Raw genomic sequence first — 27,047 nt, 5'->3', positions numbered from 1 at the left:
ATGACATTTTTAGTGTCTTATATTCTGCTGACTTGTCAGGTGTTAAACATTATTTAGGTTTCTTCTTTGGGTCATCTTTCTGATTTATCTTATGCAAATTCTATTGATTCTATTGTTAAGCCTGGATTCCCCAACGGGTGTTAAGGAAAACAAACTAAACAGAACGTGCAGCGAAGTCAGATAGGAAGACAGGTAAATGTGTGAGATAAGTTTTCTAGTTAACACGCAGTAAAAATACAGATACGCTTGTGCTATCAAAATTATAATTTATTCCATTTAAGAATTATAGCATAGTCATTATAAACAGTCCATTAGTCATATACCAAATTCAGTCAAGTCTTGTCGAGGATACTCTAATTGCAAAGTCCGTGTCGAATAGCCAGTGTCAGTACACATATAATAAATCTGTCCAAAACTTATCTTCTCTCCGTTGAGAAATATCTTCAAAGTAATCCAACACTTCTTCTCCTCCCCGATCCAGCAAGAACGCAGTCTTCAATAAGCCAGCCAGTAAGAGCCAGAGAGTGCCTTGCTGCTTATATAGTACTTTTACAGCTGCACCCTTAATTACATTCCTTTAGCTTAAAGTCACATACACTTTATCTGACAAACCATGATTCATCATTTTATTATCTTTACCCAAAACAGTTAGGGTAAAACAATGTTATCCCTAACAGATGTTTCATTGATACTCCTGCTTGGCTCAGAACTATGACGTGTTGGGATGATTCAGGATTTGAGATGCTCACAGGTGGGTCTGTTTTGCTACCCGCAGGATATCCTAGAAGGAGGCAACCTGCGCCTCCCTCTGCAGGAGCTTCACCAAATGATCCTTACCCCTATCAAAGCATACGCTTCTCGGAACCTGTCAGTGGATGAGCACACTTCTCACCTCCATCGACCAACTTCTCTGATTGGCTCAGACAACCCAGGGTTGGATTGCAAGGACTCTGCCTCAGGAGGAATGCAGCACCACAGCTTACCCGGTTGTGAGGGGGAAACTGGAGGTGTCCCTTTGCCAGAAGGGGACATCCCAGGACAGTTTACTAAAGTGATGGGAAAAGGTGAGTTGGCTTTTTTATTCATGGTCCACTTGTGCCTGTTGCAAATCGACATTCATTAGCCAGTCTGCTGCAGGGATTTCTTACTCAGTTAATTAATTAATGTAGAGGCTGCCTGATCCAAATGTCTCAGGATGGTTTACCTCTAACAACCAACTTATTAAAAGAAAATTACAGTCAACTGGAAAAGCAAAGTGCAAAGAACTGGAGAAGAAGCAGTGGGTGGAAACTAATCAAGGAGAGAAGCAACTTAGAACTAAGGAGAAATTTCCTGACAGTGAGAACAATTAATCAGTGGAACAACTTGCCTCCAGAAGTTGTGAATGATCCAACACTGGAAGTTTTTAAAAAGATGTTGGATAACCATTTGTCTGAAGTGGTGTAGGGTTTCCTGCCTAAGCAGGGGGTTGGACTAGAAGACCTCCAAGGTCCCTCCCAACTCTGTTATTCTGTTCTATTCTAAATCAAAACCAAAAAGTTGGCTCCACAATCACATTGGCCTTAGTACTGATTCAGAGAATGGAGCAATGAGGAGCTAAAGCAGAAGGGCTCAACCTGTTTTTCCAGAATCCTGTGCAAGCTGCCAACCCAGAAGCATCCATTATGGGAAGACTTAGAACAAGGGTGGGTGATTAAGTTTTCTTAGGGGCCAGTTGGGACTGTTCTGCAGGGCTACTGTGAGCCTCTTGATGCTATCTGCTCCCCACACTCCCTGTTGCTGCTCCGATGCCCCCTCCACCTCACTCCCACAGGCTGAACTGGAACCACCCAAAGGCCTGCAGGCTTTTAAATGCCCAGGTCTGACCTACAAGTTGGGGTACAGCCACCATTTGGTTTCCTTTTGATCCCCCATAGTGAATGTGCCTGGTTTTTCCACAGTGTTTGAGAACTTCTTCCCATGTAACCCAGAAATGATTTGCTCCTGACTTTCCTGGGATTGTTTTTTTTAAATTACCTATTGATTCTAGGAATTCCCTGATGTGCTCCTATCCAAGAATGAAGTTCATATTGCTCAATTTTTGCAGTGTGACTCAAGATCAGCTAAGTGCTGCCATCTGTTGTGACCCATTCAACTTGAATTAAGTCTATTGTAAATAAAAGTTTTTATGAGGGCTTCATCTGTCAAATATTATTTGGAATGCAGCACGCTCCATACTAAAGTAACGATGATCCTTTACTTGAAAAAGTTTGATCTAATAGAATTAGATATTAGGTAATTCTCCTTCTCAGATCCATTTAATAACTTGAATATCGTACGTTTAAATACAGGATACAGTTTTCATTTTTGTAATTTTGCTTTGCATATTATTGTACCCTCACTCTGTTTGCTTTATCTGCTGTATAGGTAATCCTTGATTTACAACAGTTCATTTAGTGACCATTCAAAGTTACAACGGCACTGAAAAAAGTGATTTGTGGTCATTTTTCACACTTACGACCGTTTCAGCCTCTCTACGGTCATGTGGTCACCTTTGACAAGCAAAGTCAATGGGGAAAACCAGATTCACTTAACAACCATGTTACTAATTTAACACCTACAGGGATTCACTTAACAAATGTGGCACAAAAAGTCATAAAGTGGGCAAAACTCAATTCACAAATTTCTCACTTAGCAACATAAATTCTGGGTTCAACTGTGGTTGTAAGTCGAAGACTACCTGTATATGAACCTTTTTTTTCACTTTCTCTTCTTGTCTTCCTTGTTCTGTTTCTCATTCTGTCCCCATTTATCCGAAATGCAATTGCTATATACATTTGCTGTGATTTGTGTCCCTACCAAGCAAACTGCAGTGAAGATCTCATACTTTGATCTTGCCACCTTCCTTAGTTGCAGCAACAGCAACATTTAATACAGGCAGCAAAGCATCAGTCCAGGGCATTTGCAACTAAAATTGATTCCAAATTCAGCTGTGTTTGGAGTTGTTTGAATTCAAAATATAAGTGGCTTGTAGAGCATATTTTCGCATGTAAACAAATCCAGAATCAGTTTCTCAGATAGCAGGATCTTCCATAGAATTATAGAATACTTTTGAATTGGGACAGCCTTTCAAATTAAAGTCATTCTGTGCCATCCATTGTGTATAGATCTACTAAACCAGATGTCTCCAACCTTAGCAACTTTAAGACTTGTGAGGAACTTTAAGACTGGCTGAGGAATTCTGGGAGTTGAATTCCACAAGTCTTAAAGTTTCCAAGGTTGGAGACCCCTGTACTAAACCATCTGTGACAGGTCGCCATTCAGCTCCTTTTTGAAAATGTCCAATGAGGGGGAGTCCACCTTTCTTATATACACTAGTGTTTCTGAACCTTAGCAATGTTAAGGTACACAGACATCAACTCCCAGAATTCCTCAACCATGCTGGCTGGGGAATTCTGGGAATTGAAGTCCATGTTATCTTAAAATTGTTGAGAATCAGAAGCACTGTTCTACACAGATTGTTCTCTGCTGTTTTACAGCTCATGGCCAGGAACTACTTCTCATTATTCAGCCTGAATCTTATTTCTTTTAATTTTAACTCAACAGCCCAGTCCTGGGTTGTTTGTTTCCCTGGTTTCAACAAAGAATAAATCTGCCCTTTCTTACATATGACAGGTTTTTTTTAGATATTTGTAAACCTTTGCAAGCTAAATTACCTAGCTTCTTTGACAATTCCTTACAGGGCTTGGATTCTAGCACCCTTTTAATTGACTTTGTTCTGGCTTTTGTTACTCTTTTTAAGTGCATTTCCCAAAAACTGAACATAAAATTCCAAGTATGATCCAACCAGTGCTTTTAGATAGCCATTCCCAAATATAAATTTTGGATAACCATGATGTTCCATTTGAAATAGTAGGTCAATACATTCAAAAGATCAAAAAGTGTGAACTGTCATCTCCAGAAAAATTGTCCTGGCTACATATGCAATGGCTTACTGACATAATGGCCAAAAGCTGGGTGGGATCTGGAGGAAGAAAGCTGGCCTAATTGGGTCCATGGACTGCAGCTTCCTTAGGGATACTAGGACTGTAGCAGAGACACACTTTAAGTGCAGTGTGTTTGACAATCAGACTTTAATGCCTACTGTTGACAAATATTGGCCTTTTAGACCTTGGAGCAACTGTGTCATCAAGATGTGCTGAATGACAGCTTCTTTCATTCCTGGTCAGTTTGCTCAATTGCTTTGAGCAAATGTTTGAACTTGTAGCTGTTTAGTCTAGAGGTTAAGGTACCAAGCTAGAAACCAGGAGTCACTGAGTTCTAATCTAGCCTTAGGCATGAAAGCTGGCTGGATGACCATGATCCAGTCACTTTCTCTCATCCCAGACCACCTCACTGAGTGGTTGTTGTGAAAAAATAAGATAAGAAAGGAGCATTAAATATAGCAATAGCACTTAGTCTTATTTACCACTTCATAGTGCTTTACAGCCCTCCAAGTGGTTGACAGAGTCAGCATATTGGCCGCAATAATCTGGGTCCTCATTTTACCGACCTTGGAAGGATGGAAGGCTGAGTGAATCTTGAGCCGGTTAAAATCGAACTCCTGGCAGTGGGCAAAGTTAGCCTGCAATACTGCATTCTAACTACTGCACCACCACAGCTCTTCAGTTACCACAGCACCACAGTTCACCACCTTCAGTTATTTATAAAAATAATAAAGGGAGAATATAAATAAATAAAGTAAATAAATAACTCAAGGGTACTGTATTATGGCAGACTAATCTAGATGTCAGTGTTTGCTCTATGAATCCAATATGATTCAGTATGAAGAAGCATATTTTTATTTTATTTACTATACTATTTTATTGTAATAATAAAGTAATATAATGAATAACAATAAAATATTATAAAAATGTATTTGGTTGTATCATGTTCATACCTGCCCCCTAGTGGCAGTGATTAAGTTACATTATTCCTTATCTGTCCCATCTACTAAAGTCCTTCAGTAGCTTTTCAATACTGGAACTGAGGAAGCAGGGGGCCCAGCAGCTTCCTTTTTATAAATAAATCCACATGGAATAATTCCAAGTTGACACCACAGTAACAGAAAGCAAAGAATGGAACAAAACTGAAAAAGGCATGAATGGAATCCATCCCGTATCTGTGTACATTTTTTATTGACAGTTGTTTCCCATTGATGGCAATTCTTTTCAGGTCACCAGAATGAGGGCAGTTTGAGTTCATTCTTCAAGAGATTTAAAACAATTGCAAAATTCTCATTAAATGTAAAGTTATGGGGTTGATCATGATGTTGTTATTTTGCAGTTTGTACCCAGCTCCTTGTCTCCAGACCTGACGAGGAGAATATAAGCTCCTATTTACAACTCATAGACAAATGCCTAATTCATGAGGTGAGTAATTTTAGGGAGCTGAGGGAAGGGAGGGAGATTGGCAATTTTTTGTTCTGTTCCCATTTCTTGAAGAGATTTGCTGGATTTCCTAGATATGCAAATATGACCATTTGAGCACTAATATTGGCATGGGTATGGCTTAGAAATAGTATCTCAGCTCTACCTAAATCAGTTCCTGCCCAGCAGGGTAGTTTTGGGAAGACTCTAATTCAAATCAATCAAAACCAATTGCCAGTTATTATAAATACAGTATTAAATGAAACACTCATAATTAAGAGGGAAAACGGACTAAATGATTTCTAAGGATCACTTTCTGGTTCTTTGCTTCTCTGTTAATAAAATGATGTTAAAAAGCTTCTGCCTTAGAATAAACTGACTAATGAAAGAAACACCTCTGAATATAATTGCTATTAATTTGCAATTACAATTAGCAAACATTTTCCTTATATGGTTCTAAATACTCTGGAGTTTTTCCCCCTTCTGTTGATAATGATCTTGCATAGGTCAAATGTTGTTGCTCTGTTCTTTGTCTATGATCACACACTTGGGCCTCCCTCTATGCTGCAATTTCTCTTCTCCAATTTTGGCATTCCTGAACTACACATAGCTTACTGTAACTGTTTTCTGGCTTCCAGAAAACTTCAAAGCTTTGTCCAGACTTTTGATGTTTTATATTTATCAAGTAATGGTTAACATTTATAGCCAGCTTTTCTATGGCATCTGGCATTGAAGAGATGTTCCATAACATCTGGAGTACAATAAACCAAATGACCAGTTGACTGGTCAACCTTAGCCATCTATCATCATCTCATCTCATTTCACTTTTTAAAAGAGCAAATGGTTCATATTAGATTTTTTTGCTGTCATCCTTGTCCAGGCTTAGGGTTTAAATATAGTTGAAGCTGACTATTAAGGGAACTCATTAGTTTCAGTCCAATCTCTCATGAAGTGCTACTTTCATTCTCCCCACAAATGTTTGTCAATCTGGCGCAGTCTGACCAAATCTGTCTTTTTACGATAGTGTAATAATATTTATTCCACCTGGCCCTAGGAAAGAAAACAAAGCTATGGTTTGTTTAACCACAATTTCTTAATTAAACCTAATAAAGATTCAGAAGTAAACAAGTTCAAGAAAGGTAATCAAAAGAATTAGATTCTAAGTCCTGTGAAGATAGATTGAAGGGAAGGGAAGATTGGCTGAGAGAGATGATAGCACTCTTCAAGTAACTGAAATTACAGAAGTAGTAGAAGAAGGCAAAGGTTTGCTGTCTGTTCCAAAATGCAAGCAACAGAATAATGGTAAGTTACAAGAAGGCAGATTCCAGTTGATTGTTAGGAACAAGATTTTTTTTAAATAATGGAAACAATTCAGTCTGAAATGGACTGAACATCCAAACAAGATGTGCTGCTTGTGGTTGAAGAGTGCAATTCCAAAGTTGGAAGTAGAAAGGAAAAAATATATAGTTGACACAGAAATAAAGGAGAACAGCTTAGTGGCTTCGGCCAATCCAGTTATTTCCTGATATTAACCCAGTCTTCAAAGAACATGGGCATGGGCAATACATGGAATGCACAGAAATTAAATTGTTTATATGATTAATATAAGTAAATGGAAGAGGTCACTTATAATAGCAACGGATGAATTGGTCATACGCAAGTTCAAATTCAAGCTAAAATAGAAAGTTGGTCAGTTTCAAGGATATATCTTGTGCATATACCCACAGTTTTTAAGCAGAACATTGGGAATTGCTTTGAAGTCTTGAGCCATGTATAGGGAATCGGAGAAATTGTAGTATAAAATCAAAGACATTGTCAAAGATAAATGTGAACAGAAAATGCCAAAGACCGAGAAACAGACGAAAGCAATCTGGATGTCAGAACAAACAGTGGAAATCGCCAAGACGAGAAGCCAGAGCCAAGAAGGACAAAAATTGTAGGAAGGAACTTTGAAAAGAATTTCAGAGAGCTATTAAAAAGACAAGAAAGAGTATTGCAGTGAAATCTGGAAAGACATCAAAGATGAAAACAGATACAGACAAATAAGATCCAAAAGATCCCCAAATTTAGAAACTTTGCATTGATTTGCTAAAAGACACCAATGGGCAAATAGTAACTGATTCCAAGATCACACAAAGTTGAAAGGAGTATGCTACAATTCTGTACAGTACAAGGGAGATATCAACTTCCAAAATTCCTTAGAATATCATCCCTATTTGCAAGAATATCTAAAAGAGTAAGATGAAACTAAATCAGCACCCTGGTCATTACCAAGTCAGAAGGTTACAGAAATTAATCAAATACTTATAGACATATGGCAAGCAACAGAAGAAGAAGAATCGGTAAAGATTCTAACCAAACCGTATTAGCAGATCTTGTTCTGACCAAGGCTTCCCGAGACTGTAATTAAGTACATGTTTAGTTAAAACAACTCCTTGTTTTATTTCAACGCTGGGAATTATGTTCATTCCCAGCCAGTAATGAGTCCCAAACAGTCCCTTCGAGATAAGCACTCACCTTTCTTTCCTTTGAACTGCTGCCAACAACTAGTGTCAAATGAATTATAAAAAACCAACTGAAATACAAAGTCCACACAGAGCTTCAAGGATTAATCCGAAGAGAATGAACGACTTTGCTTCCTGCAAAGGTTTCTTCATCTTTGCCTGTCCTTCATACCTTAGGGGAGGGCAATCACCTCTAAGCCTTACTCCCTAATTGCCCCTTTTGTCTCAGCTGCTCTTGCCTTCTAGCAGCTCTGCACACACACACACTGGGAACAGGCTCCCCTAGTTCCTCGGCCTCACTGCTGCCAGACTCTGGAGGCTCCGGAGTCAGCACCCCACTCCCAGATGGTCCTGGCCCCATCTTGGCATCGGACACAGGACCCTCATCCGAGTCCTCTCCAGACTGCCAGACTGGTCCCCGTTCTTCCCCACTGTCCGATTCCACTGCTGTCTACACAGGCTGCCAGTGAACCACAACAGATCTGAACAATAACACAATGGCCAACAGATTGGAAAAGTTACCCCAGGAGATTTAGCAGTATGTGCAAACTATTCTATAAATGTCCTTAATTTCATATGCTATCAAAATAATGCATAGAGACATGTAACATAGATTGATATCCTTCGTGGAAAGTGAGATGCCAGATGTTCAGACTGGTTTTAGAAAATACAAAGGAACATGAAAAATATGCATACTAGGTAAATAAGAAAACCAGATAATATAATAGAAAATATAATAGAAAAGCCTTTGATTGCGTTGACCATGTCAAGCTGTGAAATGTCCTTAGAAAAATGGGAATCCCAACATTTCTAATTGTCCACTAAAGTTAAAGAAACAGGATAGAAAGAATATTAATGCTTTTGAATGTTGGCGTTAGAAAAGGCTTCTGATGGTTAGCTTTGGAAACAGAGGGGGTCATGGACAAATGAATCTTGATTATTTGCTTGAGGCAGAATAAACAGGGTCAAGTTATTATGATTTGGACCCATTTTGTGAAGACTTGGCTTTCTTGAGAAATCTATAATACTGGGAAAGATGAATGGAAAAAGAAGATGTTGACCAGCTGCAAGTGGATGGACTTTTGACCACAGTGGCAATGGGTGCACTATCAGAAAACCTAAAGGGTCAATTTGGGACAGATTCTTTGTGTGGTTGTTAAGGATGTACACTGACTTGATGGCACATCGGATCTTTGGGAATTGGTTCATCACTAACATCTTATTGTTGATTGGTTAAGAACGAGATGTTAGTGGTGAGCTAGTTACCAGAGATATGATGCTCAACCCCAATATCACGTGTCAAATTGGGAGTAGACAGCCATCTGTTGAATCCGGATGAATCTGGATTCAACAGATCACTTGAATCTGGATTCCTGCACCGAGTAGGGGGCCAACCCTGGTCTAGGCTAGAGTGTGCCTTCCAACTTTTTCATCATGCTAAGCCAAATAGAGACAAGTAACATTATGGCTTACGTGAGACCAGTGTTTCCGAGCTGTTGATCCCATAAGAACCTTGAAGTGTTTGGTGCTATCGAATCCACATTAAAATGATGCTTGGCAACTTGCATGTGGAAAGAGCAGTAATGGCGTTTGAAACTTAGAGGGAGGTTATTTTACAGCCCCTCCATAGAATGACACGAGGATTGCAAGATTAATCAAATTCACAGCATCAGCCTGTGGGGATTCCCCTCAGTGATCCTCAAATACAGAAATGTTTGTGGCTCAATTTGTCTTTTTCCAAAGCATAATTAGTTGTACTGAAAAATACAGATTTCAGACTCTTGAGTGTAAAACTTGCTGTTTGGGAACAATGGTTGCCTCTTACAAGGTACGGTGTTCCCCTCATTAGTGATATGTTTTTATTAATAAGCCAGTCATCCTAATAACGATGATGATAAAGATCGCATGTGACTTTTTCTTCTAATCATTATTCTATTTTGAATGTTTACCTCCCCCCCCCCTTTTCCCCCTTCCCTCCACCCTCCCATAACTCCCTCTCTTGGGCAGGCATTTACCGAGACACAGAAGAAAAGACTGTTGTCATGGAAACAGCAGGTGCAAAAACTATTCAGGTCTTTCCCTCGCAAATCCATCTTAGACCTCTCGGGATACCGGCAGCAAAGAACGTAAGATTGGGGCTTCATCCTGCAGACTCAACTCCTGGGAGTGCCAGTGCTATAGAGAGTTGGCTGTGTTAAATGCTGTAGGGCTAGGGCTAGAGGGCCAGTGGGTGGAAGGCACACCTCTTGGATCAAGGGGGTGGGGAATCAAGACTCACTGTTGCCCAGGAACAAGCCTAATTCAGCCTAGCAACTTTTACACTTCCACCGTGCCTGGAAACTATGGTGGGTTGAGCGATTTGTGATCAAGTGACAGGGTAGGAGTTGGAAGAAATCACACATACAAAATTATTAATTTCCAGATTCTCGACAGGAACATGGCTTTAGTGTGAATTAAATTATTTTGTAGTGGTTTATTTATTTCGGTCATTTCAGCACAAAGCTCTAAAACAGTTCTGTAATTCTGTGAAGCATTATTTAATTACAAAATTTTAAAGTGAGTTTCCCATGTCTTTTGTTTTAAACAAGACAACGTGCAAGAGATCTTTAGCCTCAAGGCTCCCTCAAAAAGAGGGAGATAAGGACACTTTAATCAATTTAGTATGTTTATCATGAGTGGGGTGTAAGTTGGGGGTTTGTAATACAGGAGGTGAATTGCATTGAATTGGATTTGTCTGATCTTGTTTTCTCAGCCGAGGTTTTGGCCAGTCAAACTCCTTACCGACAGCTGGATCTGCAGGTGCAGGAATGGGCAGAAGAAACCCACGCCAATTCCAAATTCCCTCTCGAAATCTCCCCACTACACGGCTGGGGCTTTTGGGTCCCAGTGGCCTCCTAGGAGCCAGCCAGCGCAACGGAGCTGCCAACCCCACCATCTTAAAGCAAGGAAGACAGGTGGGTATCCACCAACTTGTGGGTGATTCCTCAAAGCTACAGAGCTTGTGATAAAATGAGATAGAAAAGGTTTGCACTTAGGTTGCACTAAGCAAACTAGAGGGAACTACTTCAAAAGTGAGGTGGCTGGATCGTCCCTCAGTGAAAACCTCGTGCAGATTTGTCCAATGTTGTCACTGGCCCTCTTGGGATTTTCTGTGACTGAACAGAAGCCTCATCTAAATATAAGTTATGTGGAATCGATTTAACAGGCTTTGCTGCCACAAGGTGAAGAGATAATCACTAATTTTGATGACTTTAAGAAAGGATGTATACAGATCTGTGCCAGATAACTCTGCAAAGAGGCATCCACCCATGTTAACTAAAGCAACTGCCCATTTTATAAACACGCAGATAAAAATGTAGTACAAGTAATCCTCAACTTACAACCATTCATTTAGTGACTGTTCAAAGTTACAGTGGCATTTGAAAAAGTGACTTATGACCAGTCCTTGAACTAAAGACCATTGCAGCATCTCCATGGTCACATGATCAAAATTTGAGCTATGGGCAACTGGAATGTATTTACGATATCTGCAGCATTCCGGGGTCATGTGGTTGCCATTTTCCACCTTCCCAGTTGGCAAAGTCAATGGGGAAAGTGACTGGAGATTCTCAATCACCAAGGTCATGGTTGTCCCAAAGATGCTTTTCTGAAAGGGAAGCGGACTTCCTTGTTTTTTATTTCTTTGAAAGCATTTCACTTCTCATCCAAGAAGCTTCTCCAGTTCAATTCAGAACTAAAGAAGCTTCTTTGATGGGGAAGCAAAATGTTTTCAAGGAAAAAAAAACAAGGAAGTTAAGATGCCTTTTGGAAAAGCACCTTTGGGTCAATGGGAAAAGCTAGATTCTCTTTACAACTATGTGATTTAATTATCACTGCATTGATTTGCTTACAGTTATGGGGGAAATGTCATAGAATTGGGCATGCCTTACTTAGCAATGGAAATTCTGGTCCCAGTTGGAGTCATAAGCCGAGAACCCGTATATCTTGCTGAAAGAAACAAGCATCCATTTCATTGCCATGAGACTGTTTTCTTTGGAACATCTGGCAGGCATTTGTTGAAAACTGATAAGTCTTTAATCTAAAACTGTCTTTCCAAAGATGGCACTCTTCAGAAAAAGTTATTTTTAACTGCCAGAATTCCCAGGGTCTGTGAGGAGGGAGTCTTGGGCATTATACTATAATCGCTGCATTTGTCCATTTGAGGAAAAGCTGATCTAAAATCACAAGGCAACCTCTACATGTGTATGATTCAGAGTATGTTTTTTTTTTCTTTTATGGAAAAGAAAAAGTATTTATCACTCACCTAAAGTTCCTTTGTTACTCTTTCCAGTTTCCTTCTTGGACTAAACTGAACTTGAATTTTCAGTTTAAAAATGAAAAAATGAAAGAGATTGCGCTGGCCAAAATAGTCTGCAGGCATTTCCTGTTTTCACTGTCTTCAGTCCTGTAAAGAGGTCCTGTAAAGGGGATGAGGGTTGCAGAGGGAAGAAAAATAAAAGGCTTTAAGTGCAGGAGAGACAGGCCCCGTTGGTAGGGATAGATGTTTTAGTCTGGACTGTTCAAAAAGCAAATGCAGCATTTGGTAGGTTAAACTGAAGCCGTATAGAAGAAACACAAGCAATTGTCTGAAATTATAGTTGCAAGTTTGATGAATTTGAAGAATTTTCATCTTCAAAAAAGGGGAGAGAGAAAAACAGACCCAGGAAATTACAGATCAGTCAGCCCAACACAAATACCCAGGAAGATACTGGAAAAAATAACCATAAAAATACAATACTGTACTAAACAAGGTGGGATCCATCCAGTTTGCTTTATGCAGAAACACATCCAACGAAGGACTCCATCCATCTTAAGCCAAAGTCTGGGAAAACAATCAAGGATAATACAAGTAGTCAGGGAATGGAGGTGATTCAGTGCCCCAATTTCCTCTTGTCTATTTTTGTCCCAGGCTCAAAAGTTAAAAGAGACATTTTACTAGAAAATGAAGTCATCAGCCAGTGGCAGCAGCACTCATGGTCCTTCAGTGCTAGATATCATTGAAATTGTTCATTAGTCAGATATAATAAAATCAAGTACAGGTAGTCCTTGATCAATGACCACAGTTGGGACTAGAATTTCCACTGCTAAGCAAGGCGGTTGTTAGTGAGTTATGCCCAACGTTTTTGTCATGGTCACTAAATGAATTCAGTTGTTAAGTAGATCAGGGGGTCATTAAGTGAATCCAGCTTCTTCCATTGACTTTGCTTGTTGGAAATTTCTGGGAAAATTGCAAGCGGTGATCACATGATGCCAGGATGCTGCATCCATCATAAATACATGACAATCATCCAAAGTGCCCAGATTTTGATCATGTTATTATTGTGGGGATGCTGCAACAGTCGTAAGTGTGAGGTCTGGTTGTATATTACTTTTTTCAGTGCTGTTGTCTTTTCAAACAGTCATAAATAAATTGTGATGACCCAGGGTGGGATACAAAATAAACACAGTCACGAAAACAGGGGAAGCCCCTTTTATTCTTTCACTTTGCTTTAAAGCTCCAAATATCCTTGACTGGAGACAAAAAAACCCCCCCACAAGCAGTTACGAAAAGGAGGAAATGCCATTTAAACTAAAAATGCCTATAAATTATAAGAATAAAAACAACACAAATCACACTGAAGCAATTAAGGGAACTAGGCAAGATAAGGGCTTGAAAACGTCCACAGATATCGGAACACACACTGGGAAGGATGCCAAACTCAGAGAGGAATGACAGACTATAGAGATATTTCCATGCTTTGTTTCAAGCACTGGCCTATACGCATGTCTGTCCTTTTAACCAGTTCTCACAGCTGCAGCCCATGGAGAGAATCAAGGCCCTTTCCTCCCCCGTAGACCACGCTATTCACATCTCTCCCTTATCCTCTCCCGGCATGCCCTAGGATGGAGAGGGGATGGGCCTGGGTCTTCCTCTGACTGTCCAGCCGGCCTCTGCCCTTCCACAACCTCCTCCACAACTTCCGGAGCTGTATTTCCACTCCCTGTCGGCTGTTCCTCCTCTCCCTCAGAGTCAGTCTCCAACAGGGGGATGACATAAATGGTTGTAAGTTGAGAACTACCTGAATGGGCATATGCATTTGAAGCCAGTTGGAGGAGGTTCTACCAAATTACAGAAGGATGGAAGATTTTCTGAAATGAACTGTTTTGCTGCCCCCTTTCCAAAATCAGGACAGTTGTCCCTTTTCTGGTGAAATCTGGCACACTAGCAATTTGGGCCTCTGTTATAGGGATTATAATGTTGCTAGGGACCCTTGCCTTTCTACATTTATGACTTGCCTTATTTTAACGGCGCATGCTCTGTTGTCTCTCCATAGAATCTTTGGTTTGCAAATCCAGGAGGAAGTAACAGTATGCCCAGCCGAAGCCATAGTTCTGTACAGAGGACTCGTTCACTGCCCGTCCATACCTCTCCTCAGACAATGCTTATGTTTCAGCAACCTGGTAAGTCTGACAGGGTTTTCCTCTTCCTCAGGGCTCAGTCACCTTCTTATTTCCCCACTGGAAGAGGGATGGGCGTGTGAAAAGTACTGTATGGCTTGTTAACAATTCCTTTGGGAAGACCTTTAAAAGTAATGATTTGGCATGATTTAGAAAGGGGTGAACTCTCTCCCCCACCCCACCTTTTGTGTCAAATTGAATTAGAAATAAGCAATTTCCCCTTGAGCTGAAAAACAAACCACCACTGAACTCTGGACTAATAGTCATCTGTCATGATTCGTATAGCAGTTATTTTTAGCACAGTGCAGGAAAATTACCTTGAGGGTTTTTATGGTACCAGCTCCTATTTACTTGGATGAAACGAAATTTCATTGAATTTATGGCAGAGAAATTTTGCACTTTGATGAGATTCTCGGAGTGAACTAGGGTGTTTTTGAACTTAGTTATGAGAAGGCCGAGATAGGAGCCAGCTCACTGGCTTCCCACTTTTCCTTTAAATCCTCCGGGAAAACTTCATGAGGGAACTCTTTCCATGGAGCTTTTTCAGACTGGGAAACGTGAGCAGTGAGGAAGACCTTAAAATGGTAGGATGAGGGATAATAGAAAATTAATGCCAACAATAATATTACCATCCCTTCCAAGAACCCAGTAAAACACTATTCGGAGAAATTCAAAAGAAATTCTGAGGCACCTTGAAAATAAGATAGAAAAAACAGAAGCTAATTCATGAGAAAAGAAACCTAAGAAATTGCAGGACAGGTAGTCCTCGACTTACAGCCACAATTGATCTCAAAATTTCCATTCCATTCCAAGCAAGGTAACTGTTCAGTGAATTTTGCCTCATTTTATGACCTTTCTTGCCACAGTTGTTAAATGAATCACTGCAATTTTTAAGTAACATAGTTGTTAATTGAATCTGGATTCCCCATTGAGTTTGCTTGTCAGAAGATCACACAAGGTGTGATCTAAATTCAACGAACGGTTGCAGAAACTGGGCTTGGCTAGTCTAGTAAAGAGAAGGACCAGGGGAGACATGATAGCGGTCTTCCAATATTTGAGGGGCTGCCACAGGGAGGAAGGGGTCAAGCTATTTTCTAAAGCACCTCTAGGCCAGACAAGGAATAATGGATGGAAACTGAACAAGGAGAGATTTAACCTGGAAATAAGGAGAAACTTTCTGACCATGAGAACAATCAATCAATGGAACAGCTTGCCCTCGGAAGGTGTGGTAGCGCCATCACTTGAGACCTTCAAGAAGGGATTGTACTGCCATTTGTCAGAAATGGTGTAGGGTCTCCCGCTTGGGCAGGGGTTGGACTAGATGACCTACAAGATCCCTTCCAACTCTGATTATCTGTTATCTGTTAAGATAATCACATGACCCTGGGACTTGGCAGCGTCATAAATGCATGCCAATTGCGTCTAAATTTTGATCCCATGACCATGGGCTGCTGCATCAGTTGTTAGTGTGAAATAAGTCACTTTTTTTCAGTGCTATTGTAACTTCATATGGTCACTAAGCAAATGGTTGTAAGTCAAGGACTACATGTATAGATTCTGGCACAATATTATTTTGTTAATATTTACTATTTTACTATTTTATCATGTTTAATGTATTATCAGTGTATTTGGTTGTAATCCACCTAGAATCGCCTCTAGGTGAGATGGAAATAAATTCATTATTTACTTATAGAGAACTATGAAAGGGACAAAGCCTGTCAGGCAACAAATTCTCTTTAAGAATTAGTTTTAGGGAAAATAATTTTGATTCCCAAAAGTTGTTACTGGGCTCGATCTTCTTTAATTGTTTCTGTTGAAATAAGTGGGGATATTTACAGGGAATATGTTAAACCATGACTTATTTAACCATTGTTTATTAAGCCCCACTTAGCCGAGTTCATAAATCATGCTAAATTGAATTAATGATTTGCAGATATCTTTCAGGATGCTAACAAATCACAAATACATAAACAACTTTGTGGTGTCATTTAGAATTCATAATGACTGGGGGTTACACAGAATGAAGTCAGAATGAAATAAACCTCATTATGGCTTACCATGTCCTGGGAATATGCTAAAAGTTAGGGATATGGAATAATCAGCATCTAGATTTTCGTAAAAGGGATTTGAATGATGAATTCTGGAGAAAGATCCCATCTTAAGATGTCAAGTATTGTGAACAAGAGGAAAGTTAGAGGTGGCATCAAATTGGCTCAGTCTCTGTGAACTCCGTGAACAAAAGCACAACTTGTTCCTAACTTCTTCTTTTTTTAAAGTTGAAAGTGTGTGTTTTATTCATCCATCTGTTTCTGTGCCCAGTTGTGCATCTTTCTCCATGTTATTGTCTTCTGTCTTAATTAGCATCTTCGTTAGACATATATATTGCAAGGAATTGAAACCTTATATTGTAATACATCTTATTGGCTAGAGTTAATCGTCCCTTGCTGGTGGGATTATACCATCTTCAAAATTATCTAGAAGAATTGGGAGAACTTTTGTTGAGTCTAAAGTGAGAATGTCTTTTTTTTTTCTTTTTTTTTTTTTAAATCACACTTTCAATAGCTATACCTATTATATATAAATATATACCTTTCAATAGCTATACCCTAAAGTTTAGCTAGAGGAAAAACCTTTCAAATCATAGTGGCAGTTCTCATCTGCTATATTTAGTCCTCTCGTTATCTTTGCAGAGTTCCAGGTCCCAGTGACAGAACCCGATATCAATAATAGGCTGGAGTCCTTGTGCCTGAGTATGACTGAACATGCCCTAGGAGGTAAAAAGCTATTTTTTTCTTCTTCTTTCTTTTACGCTCAGATTAAAATTGCATCAAGTCTTTCCGATGCTGTGATCCCCAAGGTTCAGACTCCTGCTACTTGCATAATAGAGATTATATATTTGAAAGCTGCATATATGCAAACTCTCACTTTTGCCATCAGTCAGGGTGGTAATCTTTGCAATTTTAGACTTTCCTTCTCTGTTAGGGCACATCAGCAGCTGGACATTAATTCAGCTTTAATCCAACTACGTTAGAAGCATTTAGTGCTATTTGTACTTGTTCTCTGATCTTCTCCAATAGCTCACCAGGTTGCTTCCAACCTGGGGGTTCACCTGCCAGTATAATGTTGACTTTGTTCACGTTGGGAATGTCTGTGTTTCTGGAAAAATAGTAGAGTGTGTTATCCCAAAAGTGCTTTTTCAAGAGTCACCTTGAAATCTTGGATGAAAAGCTAAATGTCTTCAAAGAAAATCCGGAAAGTCCATTTGCCTCTTGAAAAAGCACCTTTGGGACAACCATGACCTGGATGACTGAGAATCTCCATAGACAACTAGAGTGTGTTGCCACTTTCTTCTCCAGTAGATGATACTTTGTCTGCTTCCTCATCTATCACCTGCCCATTGTCTATGTCTCAGGTGGGTCTGGAAGCATCCAGGTAAAGCCTTCAAGATTTGAATCAGAGGGTTGCTTTGTCTCTTCAAGTGACATGCACAATCCTAATATTTATCATGGTTATTAGTATTTTCTGTTCAATCTACTCAGTGAGCTTAATGCATCAATTATAAGAAGAGTAAAATCACATAGAGTTAAAACAAACATTAAAAACACTCAGGGGTATCTACAGGGCATGATAAAAAAAATTTTTTTTTAAAGTAGCCATAATCTTGCATTCAAAACTCTGCCTTTTTTAATGTTTCACACATAAATAAAAGCAGGGAGAGCTTTTATGAAAGCATCATAGTCACCAACTTCTGTTTTGGACCATATCCTACAAACCCTCCTGAAAACATTCATTAGAAGCAACAATTGCTAAAATCAATAAAATCCAGACAGGAGACCCCCTAGAAGATGAATCAGAATTTTAATGTGTAACAGAAAAGAGATGAAGCTGATGGTTTTTATATTCATGATAGAAAGTCATTCACTCTTAGCCCAACCCACCTCACAGGGTTGTTGTGGGGAAAAAGAAAGAAGAAGGTGTATTGCATATGTTTGCCACCTTGAGTTATTTGTTGTACAAATATTAAAGGCAGGATATAAATAAATAATAATATAACGACACATTTATTTCATCACTGTACATGCAAATGTCCTGAGATTTTCCTGGTTTCTAAAAGAACTTCAGTTGGGTTGGTAGAAAAGGAAGATAAAAAACCCTCTTTTGCTTTTAAAAGACATCTTGCTGAGACATTTCATAACAAGACTCTGTTCCCTATACGTTGTTTTTTATTCTGAAAAGATCAAGCAAAGCATTGTCCTTCACATAACATCTTAAAGAGAGAGAAAAGGATTCAGGGGTTTGAGTTGATTTCCCCCCCCCCCACATGAACATTAAGCAAGATAGGATGGTGTGTGTGTGTGTGTATTTTAATTAGGAAAAACAGTAGATGAAATGAAACCTACATATCCACATTTGTTTGACTAACTACATTAACAGAGAGAACCATAATAGCTGGCCTTGGAATAGGTGATGATTCAGTATAGTTGTGGAACTAAGGATGGATGGGCTGTCTCCATGCTTAACAAAACCCACTTGTCTCTCCTCCATACATGCTTATGTAACTTACAAGCCACAGTCTTACCAGCAGACTTCAAAAGTATTTCCTCTGTCTCATTTCTGTGCTAAATGGAGAACATTATGCAGGTTTGTGAGTTAGAAGGAGGGGGAGGCAGGAGGTGAAGTTTAAATAGACAGCGGCTCCTTTCCATTTCTTTTGCCCTCTTTGAAGTTGTCCAGTGTAGGGCTACCAGATCTAAGCTGCAAAAAGAGTAATAGAAAGAAAGAAAGAAAGAAAGAGAGAGAGAGAGAGAGAGAGAGAGAGAGAGAGAGAGAGAGAGAGAGAGAGAGAGAGAGAGAGAGAGAAAGAAAGAAAGAAAGAAAGAAAGAAAGAAAGAAAGAAAGAAAGAAAGAAAGAAAGAAAGAAAGAAAGAAAGAAAGAAAGAAAGAATGAAAGAATGAATTCTTTATTGGCCAAGTGTGATTGGACAGACAAGGAATTTGTCTTGGTGCAAATGCTTTCAGTATACATAAAAGAAAAGATACATTTGTCAAAAGTCAAGAATCATAAGGTACAATACTTAATGATAGTCATAGGCTATAATAAGCAATCAAATAATACTAGGAAACAGTCAATATAAATCATAAGGATACAAGCGACAAAGTTACAATCACACAGTCACAAGTGGGACGGGATGGGTGATAAGGAGTGATGAGAAGATTGATAGCAATAGTAATACAGACTTTGTAATAGTTGAACAGTGTTGAAGGAATTATTTGTTTAGCAGAGTGATGGCTTTTGGGGAAAAACTGTTCTATTATCAATAATGACTAGGATGATATTGAAGACATACAGAAAACTTTAACTTCTCTGTCATCTAGGGGTTGTCCAGCTTTTTGCAGCCCAGATCTATTGATACACTTTAAAGGTACACAGTAGAAAATATTGAGAGAGAGAGAGGTATGGTCCATCACCAGGACACACAGTAACGTGGCTTCTTTTGGACACTGAGGATTATCAAGGATGCCTTGTGTATCAGAACCAAGCCAGGTGTGGTTTATTCTGTTAAATCGTGGTCAAGAAAACATTGCTTAGCACAATGTGTGAACCAGTCTTTGATGCAGTTGATAGGGAGATAAAAGCCATTAAACAGAAATTCATACTGCTGAATGAACACATTTATCTTAAAACAGAGAAAGCCATAAGGTTCTTTAAGGAGACAGTTATAAAGCTGACAACTGTCCAAGTGTAAAATCATCAGTAATAAAACACACAGTGCAACTAGTGATTTGTTGAAAAAGACAATTTTAATAAATAAATTGAACCTTTGTTCAATTTAGGAACAGTACATAGGAAGGGAACCACATAATTACCTTCTGCCTGTACAAAATCCCAGGTTCATTGTCTATCAGTTCTAGCTAAAAGACACTGATTGTATTAGAATAGCAATAAGCTTAACCTGGGGAATAGGAATGTATTCTTTCCTTGAGGAGCTACCAAAAGAAAGAAGCTGGTGTCAGAAGGTTAACAACTACTTGTTATTAAAGACAAATCCATACAATGATTTCGATGGAGTTACGAGGGTTGCTCCGGATGAGTGACTGGGTGAATGAATGTGCTTTGGTGCTCTTTTTGCTACTAGTCATAGATCGCCATCTGTTGGATTTGCTGAAGCATTGTCCCCATAATGGCACGTATAGGTATCTCATTCACATAATATTGCAATGCTGAAGAAATTGGAACAGGAATGAGTTTGGAACAGAAAGGGATTCTGCTCTTCTCTCCATTTGTCTTGCTCAAGTCCTCACTGAATCCAATTTATTAGAATGATTGTTTCTTCACTTCTTGCTGAGAGTCAGTCTTCAAGATGATGCCAGAGCTACTGCAGGAATGATTGGCCTTTTCAGGCAGTATGTGCCATTATTTGATTTTGTATAAAGTTATATGTGTCTCCTTATCATTGATGTGATCTTCTCTTGCAAGTGTTCCTGTGGGAATACTGAAATCTAATGAGATTAGATAAACTTGCGAGGACTTGGCCATATACAAACATTTTAGCTTTTTGTGGTTACTACTGAGCAGCTTTCCTGGATACTATGGCATCTCAGGAGGCAGTACTGCCAACCTCCCAATCTGGAAAATCTACTTTGATTGATTTAACCTGACCATGTGATTCAATGTCTTCCCAAGAGAAACCAAAGTAATACTGGGATAGTACTGCAATTTATCCACCTCCTCACAGTGCAGTTTCTCCCAGCATCGCTTTGTTGCAAAAAGTGATGGGTAGGAGATACTTCCCAGAGGGCTGTATTTTTACCTATGAGCCTCATTGCCAGATGTATCCGAGGAAGGACTTGGTGAGAAGGGGTGGAAACATCCATGCCTTACTTCACAAAAAAGAGTAGGTTGAGATAGGTTGGTCTTTGCATTACTCTATTCTCCTTGCTTCTGAATTGGAAAGCCACCTGTTCCTTTTGGGCAGTAGGTTCTCTAACAATGTCCAAATCCTTACAGATGGTGTTGACAGAACCTCAACTATCTAGAAGATGGAAGAATCTACAGTGACAACGCTGGCCGTGAGAAAATTTGGCTGCTGGACCAGTGGTAGATTTCATGATGAGTCCCTTGTCATGCTGAGGATCCCTGGAGATACACTGCATCCTTTCATTGCTGTTTCCTTCTGTTCTTCTCTCTGCCTTCTCTCTCTTCTCCATCGCTGTTTCCATTGTGAAGGGCTGCTTATCTTAATGGTTATATCAGAAGCAACACAGCAATTGGGATAGCACACGCACACACAAAAACAACACTTGGCGTAAGCAAAACAAGTTGGGGGACTTCACCTAAGGGCTGGCATCCTGGTGCATGTCTTAAAAGTATCTAAGGGCAGGCATCTCAATAGCAAGGGAATAGGCAGGACGTCTCCAGTGGAAATGACGGTGGGTGGGGGTGTGTTTGATGCAAGTCTTCTATTATGAAGAACGAGACCTTTAAGTATATTATGGACACATGGTCAAGAAGAAGGGAATCACACATTGTTTGTCTGTAAATATGAGCTGTATTTCACTGACATTCAAACCACAATGGGAGCTGTGGTTTCATTGAGTGGGCTAGAAGGGAAACTCAAAAGGCCAATTGGTTTTGCCTCAGTTACATTCAAAAAACTAGCTTTGAATCCTGAGCATTGTTTACATATGAAGGCGGATATAAAAGAGCATGTTGCACGTGCTTCAAACTCCACCTTCCTTCTTCTGCAGAGAAACAATGGGGTAAAGCCAGCCTAGTTTCCAAACTTGACCTGGAGAGCCATCCTGCATGGCCACAGTCCCTGTTGCTCTGGAAAACTACCAGTGCCCAGGTCCCAATTGCCAAATTCCTGTATGAGATTGTATGTATGTGGTGCAGATAAAATCTCTTGAGACATCCAGTGGCTGGGATAAGGGCACCCCAGAAGGAAAGGATACCAGCAGTTTTGGCTAGAAGCAAGTCAAAGCCTTCCGATCTTGGAGGAACCAGGGAATCCCACTTTCCTTCTCATCTTGCCATTATTAATAGATTTTTTGCATGGTACCTGTGTGTGTGTGTGCGTGCGTGTGCATCTTTTTTTTCTTTTTGGCTTCATAGCAGGTTTTGCCTTTTTAAATAATGTCAAGTTTCTAGAGAATTTCAGGCACTTATAAGTTTTTTCTTGACTTTCCAAGCTGGGCCAGAACGGGATGCCACGGAAATGTTGTAGAGCAGAAAGAAGAAAAGTTGAAGAGAGGGCCCTGTTCCTTTGATTTTGTGTGAATGACAGAGGGAAGGAGGGAGGGAGGGAGAGAGAGAGAGAATGAGAAAATTTTAAAGATGCTTAATTGAAATTTGGCACTAGCCTAGAGCATTGGGATGCTCAAAAATAGCTTTATGAAAGTTAGTATCATCTTAGAGAACATTGCTCTATTTTTTTTTTTTTCTGAAAAAGCAGAGGCATATACACCATGGAGATTTCTTCTTGATCTTGGTTTGATAGCATTTGGAATTCAGAAGTTAGGGAAGCAAATATACAACATCTGTTCCACCCCTAACTCTACCCCTGTTCCAAAGTATTATCTACATAACAAGTAAGAAACAGTTAGCAAAACAGCATTATGATTGCAGCCTCACAACTGTTGTGTTGTAATCCAAAGATGAATAACAGTGTGCACCAGCTGCAATTGCTTCCACACCCCTCCCAAGCATCCCTATAGGCTGATTTGACCCTAGAGAAAATTAAAGGGAAAGATGAGGTGCCTTAAGCCTCTATGACAGGGGTGTCAAACTCATGTCATCACGGTGGTGTCATGTGATGTATCGGGACTTTTTCCCCCTTCGCTAAATCAGGCGGAGACGGGGCCAGCACGTGATGCATCCAGCCCGTGGGTCCTGAGTTTGGCACCCCTGCTCTACGAGCAAAGATATTTAGTTAACACCTTAAACCTGCCAATTACCAGCAAAATGCTGAGGACTTCAGCTATGCCCACAAACAGAGAACCCTCATGCTGGTCTCTCTTTTAACCCACATTTTTCCATTTCTATACTAATTATGTGCTGAGAGGTAGAGACTGTTTTTAAATAGATATATGTGCGTACATGAAAATACAATATATTCCAGTGCATCACCTACCAGATAATATCAAGTGATATGGTGTCACTTAGAAATCAGTATTTCACCTTACCATTTTCTGATCATAACCGTGCAGAAATAATTGATGCTTCAGCTCTGTAACTTCAGTTCAGTAACTGTCCAATCCATTCAATAACAAAATTACATTTTGGTACTAATAACTTCCTGTTCCTCCTATGGAAGAAAAATAGCCGTGCATCTTCTTACCCAAAGATGCATCCTTAGTTCTTGGGTGTGTGTGAGAGAGGGGGAAAAAGATTATATGTGTGTGTGTGAGAGAGAGTGCCAAGCAACAAACTGTATATAGTGAACAATAATCCAGTTTGAAACTGGTTGCATTATCATGGCTTCTTGCATTAGAAATTGTAGTTTTGTGAAGGTGCTGAAGGTTTGTCATGATGAAGCCTATGCTACAGGTTTAAATTGGTTTGAAACTACTGCTAAATAGGAATACTCCCCCCTTCCCAGTTATGTAAAAATCCTGAGCTTTCCATGGTTCTTTAATTTCAACTCCAATACAGAGTTCATAGACATAAGAGTGCAGCCAGCATGAAAGTACCCAAAGTATGATTCAGTCAGGCCTATTTCAGAAAGTCTGTAGTGCAAATTACTGTGGGGTGTTTTTTTCCTCCCCCAAATATGGAATCCATTTTTGATAGGAGACATTTTTTCCACCTAATCAAACCTAACAAAGTGCCAAACATTTGCTGCTGCTTCTTTTTTTGCTTAGAAAAGGGAAGAAGCTAAAGGACTGCTTCTCAAACTCTGTTACTGTCTTATTTTTATTTTTTAATTGAGGCTATAAATGGAAGAGAGATCATAATAGGTTTCAGGTAGCAGTATTTTAAAAGAATTAAAACTGATATTTCTGAACAAAAAGTGCCAAAATACCCTTTGCTTTGTTTTGTTTCGTGTTTACTAGAGTGCCTGTTAACAAAAAAAGGAAACGGTGGCTTTATGTTTAGTAAAGAAGGAGTGGAGTGTTGGAGGCAAAGATTTTAGAAAGTGATTTTTAAGGCACCTGAGAAAGACATAATCTGCTAGGCTAGTTTTAGGCAGAGGTTGTTTTGCAATTGATGGATTCATATATTTGTTCATTGCTGTAGATCAGACTTTCCCATCTGTGAATCCATTGCAAATTCCCAACCAGCATGATGTGTGTGTGTGTATATATATAAATATATATATATATATATGGCCGTAGCAGTGAGGAATACTGGGAATTGTAGTACAACATATCTGGAAAGAGACCAGGTTATGTGAGGCTGCTGTGTAAAATAGGTTGATTGGTTGCGGTAGGATAATCGTCGGGAAAGCAGGTGGAATGGTGTAGAAAATAGTTTGGATGTAGAAACTGAGGGAACAGTTCTGTAGACTTGAGTATTTTGGAAGTCTATAAAATGTAGTTATGCAGGAATCTGGGTTGTGGAGAGGAGAAGTAAGAAAAATAAGTTGTTCCTCAAAATCAGGGTGCTATTGTAGATTAAGGAAGCTTTAGTCCAGGGCTGTCCAATCTTAAAGACTTGGAAGACTTGTGGAGTTCAACTTCCAGAATTCCCTAGCCAGCCATGCTGTCTAGGGAATTCTGGGAATTGAAGTCCACAGATCTTAAAGTTGCCAAGATTGGACACCCCTGCTTTATAGTCCATGTGTGTCTAGAGAGCACCACGTTAAGGAAATTTGGTCAAAATACTTAACAAATTTGAAATGTTTATTTATTCCTTTGCTGAATATAGAAAACAGAGGTTATCTGGTTATTAAAATATATTATTTTGGATAGACATATGACTTATAACTTGCTATGGCTGGTACCCATGTAAAATTCTGGTGTTAATAACCATATACATTTTTTTCCTTCTATTTCCCCCCTTTGGAAAAGAGAACATTTTCCATGAACACTGTGTGTAGGTACATTGCTAAGTTCAGTATGTTTTTTGTATCTTGTGTAATGAACAGAGGCTTCAGATACATTTTAGAAGCCACCATCCCTTCCTCTTAAATCCTGTATTGAGTGCAGGTAGAAAACAGATGATTAAAAAAAAAACCACAACTATCCAAAATAAAATTAAATGTATTTATAAAAAAAAATAGTTGCATGCTGAAGGCCATGGAAGTCAAATGTTTAGTATTTTTTTAAAAAGTGGCAGTGCCTTTCGTTTTTGTATTTACCATTTATTGCTCAATGCAACTGTTTTATAATAAGCAATTATATGATAGTTTCAGAAAATGCAAACTATTTCACTACATAGAAATGTGTGTTCTATTTTTTTTTTTTCTTGTTCTCATTACAAGAGTGTGTAAGCTGGATACCTCTGCCTGCTCTGCCAGAGATAACTTTTACTATGCGGTTATCATGTATTAAATTTATATTGGTGCTTTTCTTTCTAGTGATTTATGACACTTGTTGAATAAATACAAACAAATTTATGTAACGCAATTGAGGGGGTGAGAGTAAGGGGATGAATTCTAGTTTTTATGCTGCTTTTAAATTTATTTGAGGGACAATAGTTGACAAGAGGAAAAAATCTGGTAATGGAGTGGGTGAAGCATTTTCACACTTACTCTCTGCACTGTGATAACTTTCTGTACTGCAACCCAAAGCAGTTCAGCATTTTGAAGGGTCCTTGACTGTGATTCACAAAGGAGAAATAAACTGTAGGCCTTGTCCTCTGGCTATTTAGAAAAGAGCCTGATTATATGGTGATGGGAGATAATTATCATTTGACTTGCTGGTTTGTCACCAGTCAGCATGTACTCATTCTCATGATCGTTGTTAAATTCCCAATTATTGAAGCTCCATGTGAATTAGCCAGGATAACATTTTAGGCCTTTCCAGTTCAGCATCCAAAATGTCTAGTCAATCATTGTTATTTAATGAGATTTAAAGATTGGTCATCAACAATCAACTTTGGCCTGTATAGGTAATAAACACACTTTATTGAGACTAGTAGCTCGGTTTAAAAAGGAATGTATTTCTGTTTTGTAGCATCTAATCCAAATGTTATCTCTAATCCAGTGTTTCTCAACCTTGGCAACTGGAAAATGTGCCGATTTCAACTACCTGAATTTCCTAGCCAGTTATGCTGCTTAGGGAATTCTGGGAGTTGAAGTCCAAATATCTTTGAGTTGCCAAGGTTGTGAAACAACTGATCTAATCTAATGGCTCTTTAAAGCACAAAAAGGCTTTGGAGCTTCACACAAGAAGAGATTTGTAGGCTTCCACTTAGAGCTCCATAAACAACCACTTATTGAGAGCATCATGTTTGTGCTGGAATCCTATAGAGAGTGGGATTAATTGGAGGAGTTAGAATTCAGTAGGCAAATGTCCCATCCATAGATAACAAGACTCTGCTCTCATTTTGTGTGGTAGACTCAGAGACATCTGCAAGTGGCTGTCACCAGGGGATGGGTATTGTAAACCAGTGGTCCCCAACCTTTTTTATGCCGCGGCCCGGTACCGGCATCAGCTGGGCGCCGCCATCTTGTTTTGATGAAAAGTGCTTCCGGTGAGCTCACCGGAAGCACTTTTTATCAAAACAAGATGG

At 39.3% G+C, this 27,047-nt stretch overlaps 1 protein-coding gene across 1 annotated transcript; it reads left to right on the top strand.

Moving 5' to 3' along the window:
• The first annotated feature begins 781 nt into the window (after positions 1 to 781).
• Positions 782 to 25,036, top strand: SAMD4A (sterile alpha motif domain containing 4A). The gene is made up of 7 exons (XM_087952430.1): positions 782 to 1,064; positions 5,305 to 5,390; positions 9,899 to 10,017; positions 10,644 to 10,845; positions 14,245 to 14,371; positions 17,059 to 17,142; positions 21,378 to 25,036. The coding sequence occupies exons 1-7, from the start codon at positions 827 to 829 to the stop codon at positions 21,404 to 21,406; spliced, it is 885 nt and encodes a 294-aa protein (XP_087808556.1). The 5' UTR covers positions 782 to 826; the 3' UTR covers positions 21,407 to 25,036.
• Positions 25,037 to 27,047: the final 2,011 nt, after the last annotated feature.

Source organism: Notechis scutatus, chromosome 1, assembly GCF_049901735.1.
Source record: "Notechis scutatus isolate UNSWTSFEM ecotype Mainland chromosome 1, rNotScu1.2, whole genome shotgun sequence".
NCBI classification, from domain to species: Eukaryota; Metazoa; Chordata; class Lepidosauria; order Squamata; family Elapidae; genus Notechis; species Notechis scutatus.
The sequence above is the reverse complement of the archived record's forward strand: the minus strand, read 5'-3'. Positions and strand labels throughout refer to the sequence as shown.

Coding starts and splice junctions, on each gene's coding strand:
- SAMD4A (XM_087952430.1), top strand. CDS start 827: ATGATCCTTACCCCTATCAAAGCATACGCTTCTCGGAACCTGTCAGTG. Junction 10,018..10,643: donor GGATACCGGCAGCAAAGAAC/GTAAGATTGGGG, acceptor TTGTTTTCTCAG/CCGAGGTTTTGGCCAGTCAA. Junction 17,143..21,377: donor GACTGAACATGCCCTAGGAG/GTAAAAAGCTAT, acceptor AAATCCTTACAG/ATGGTGTTGACAGAACCTCA.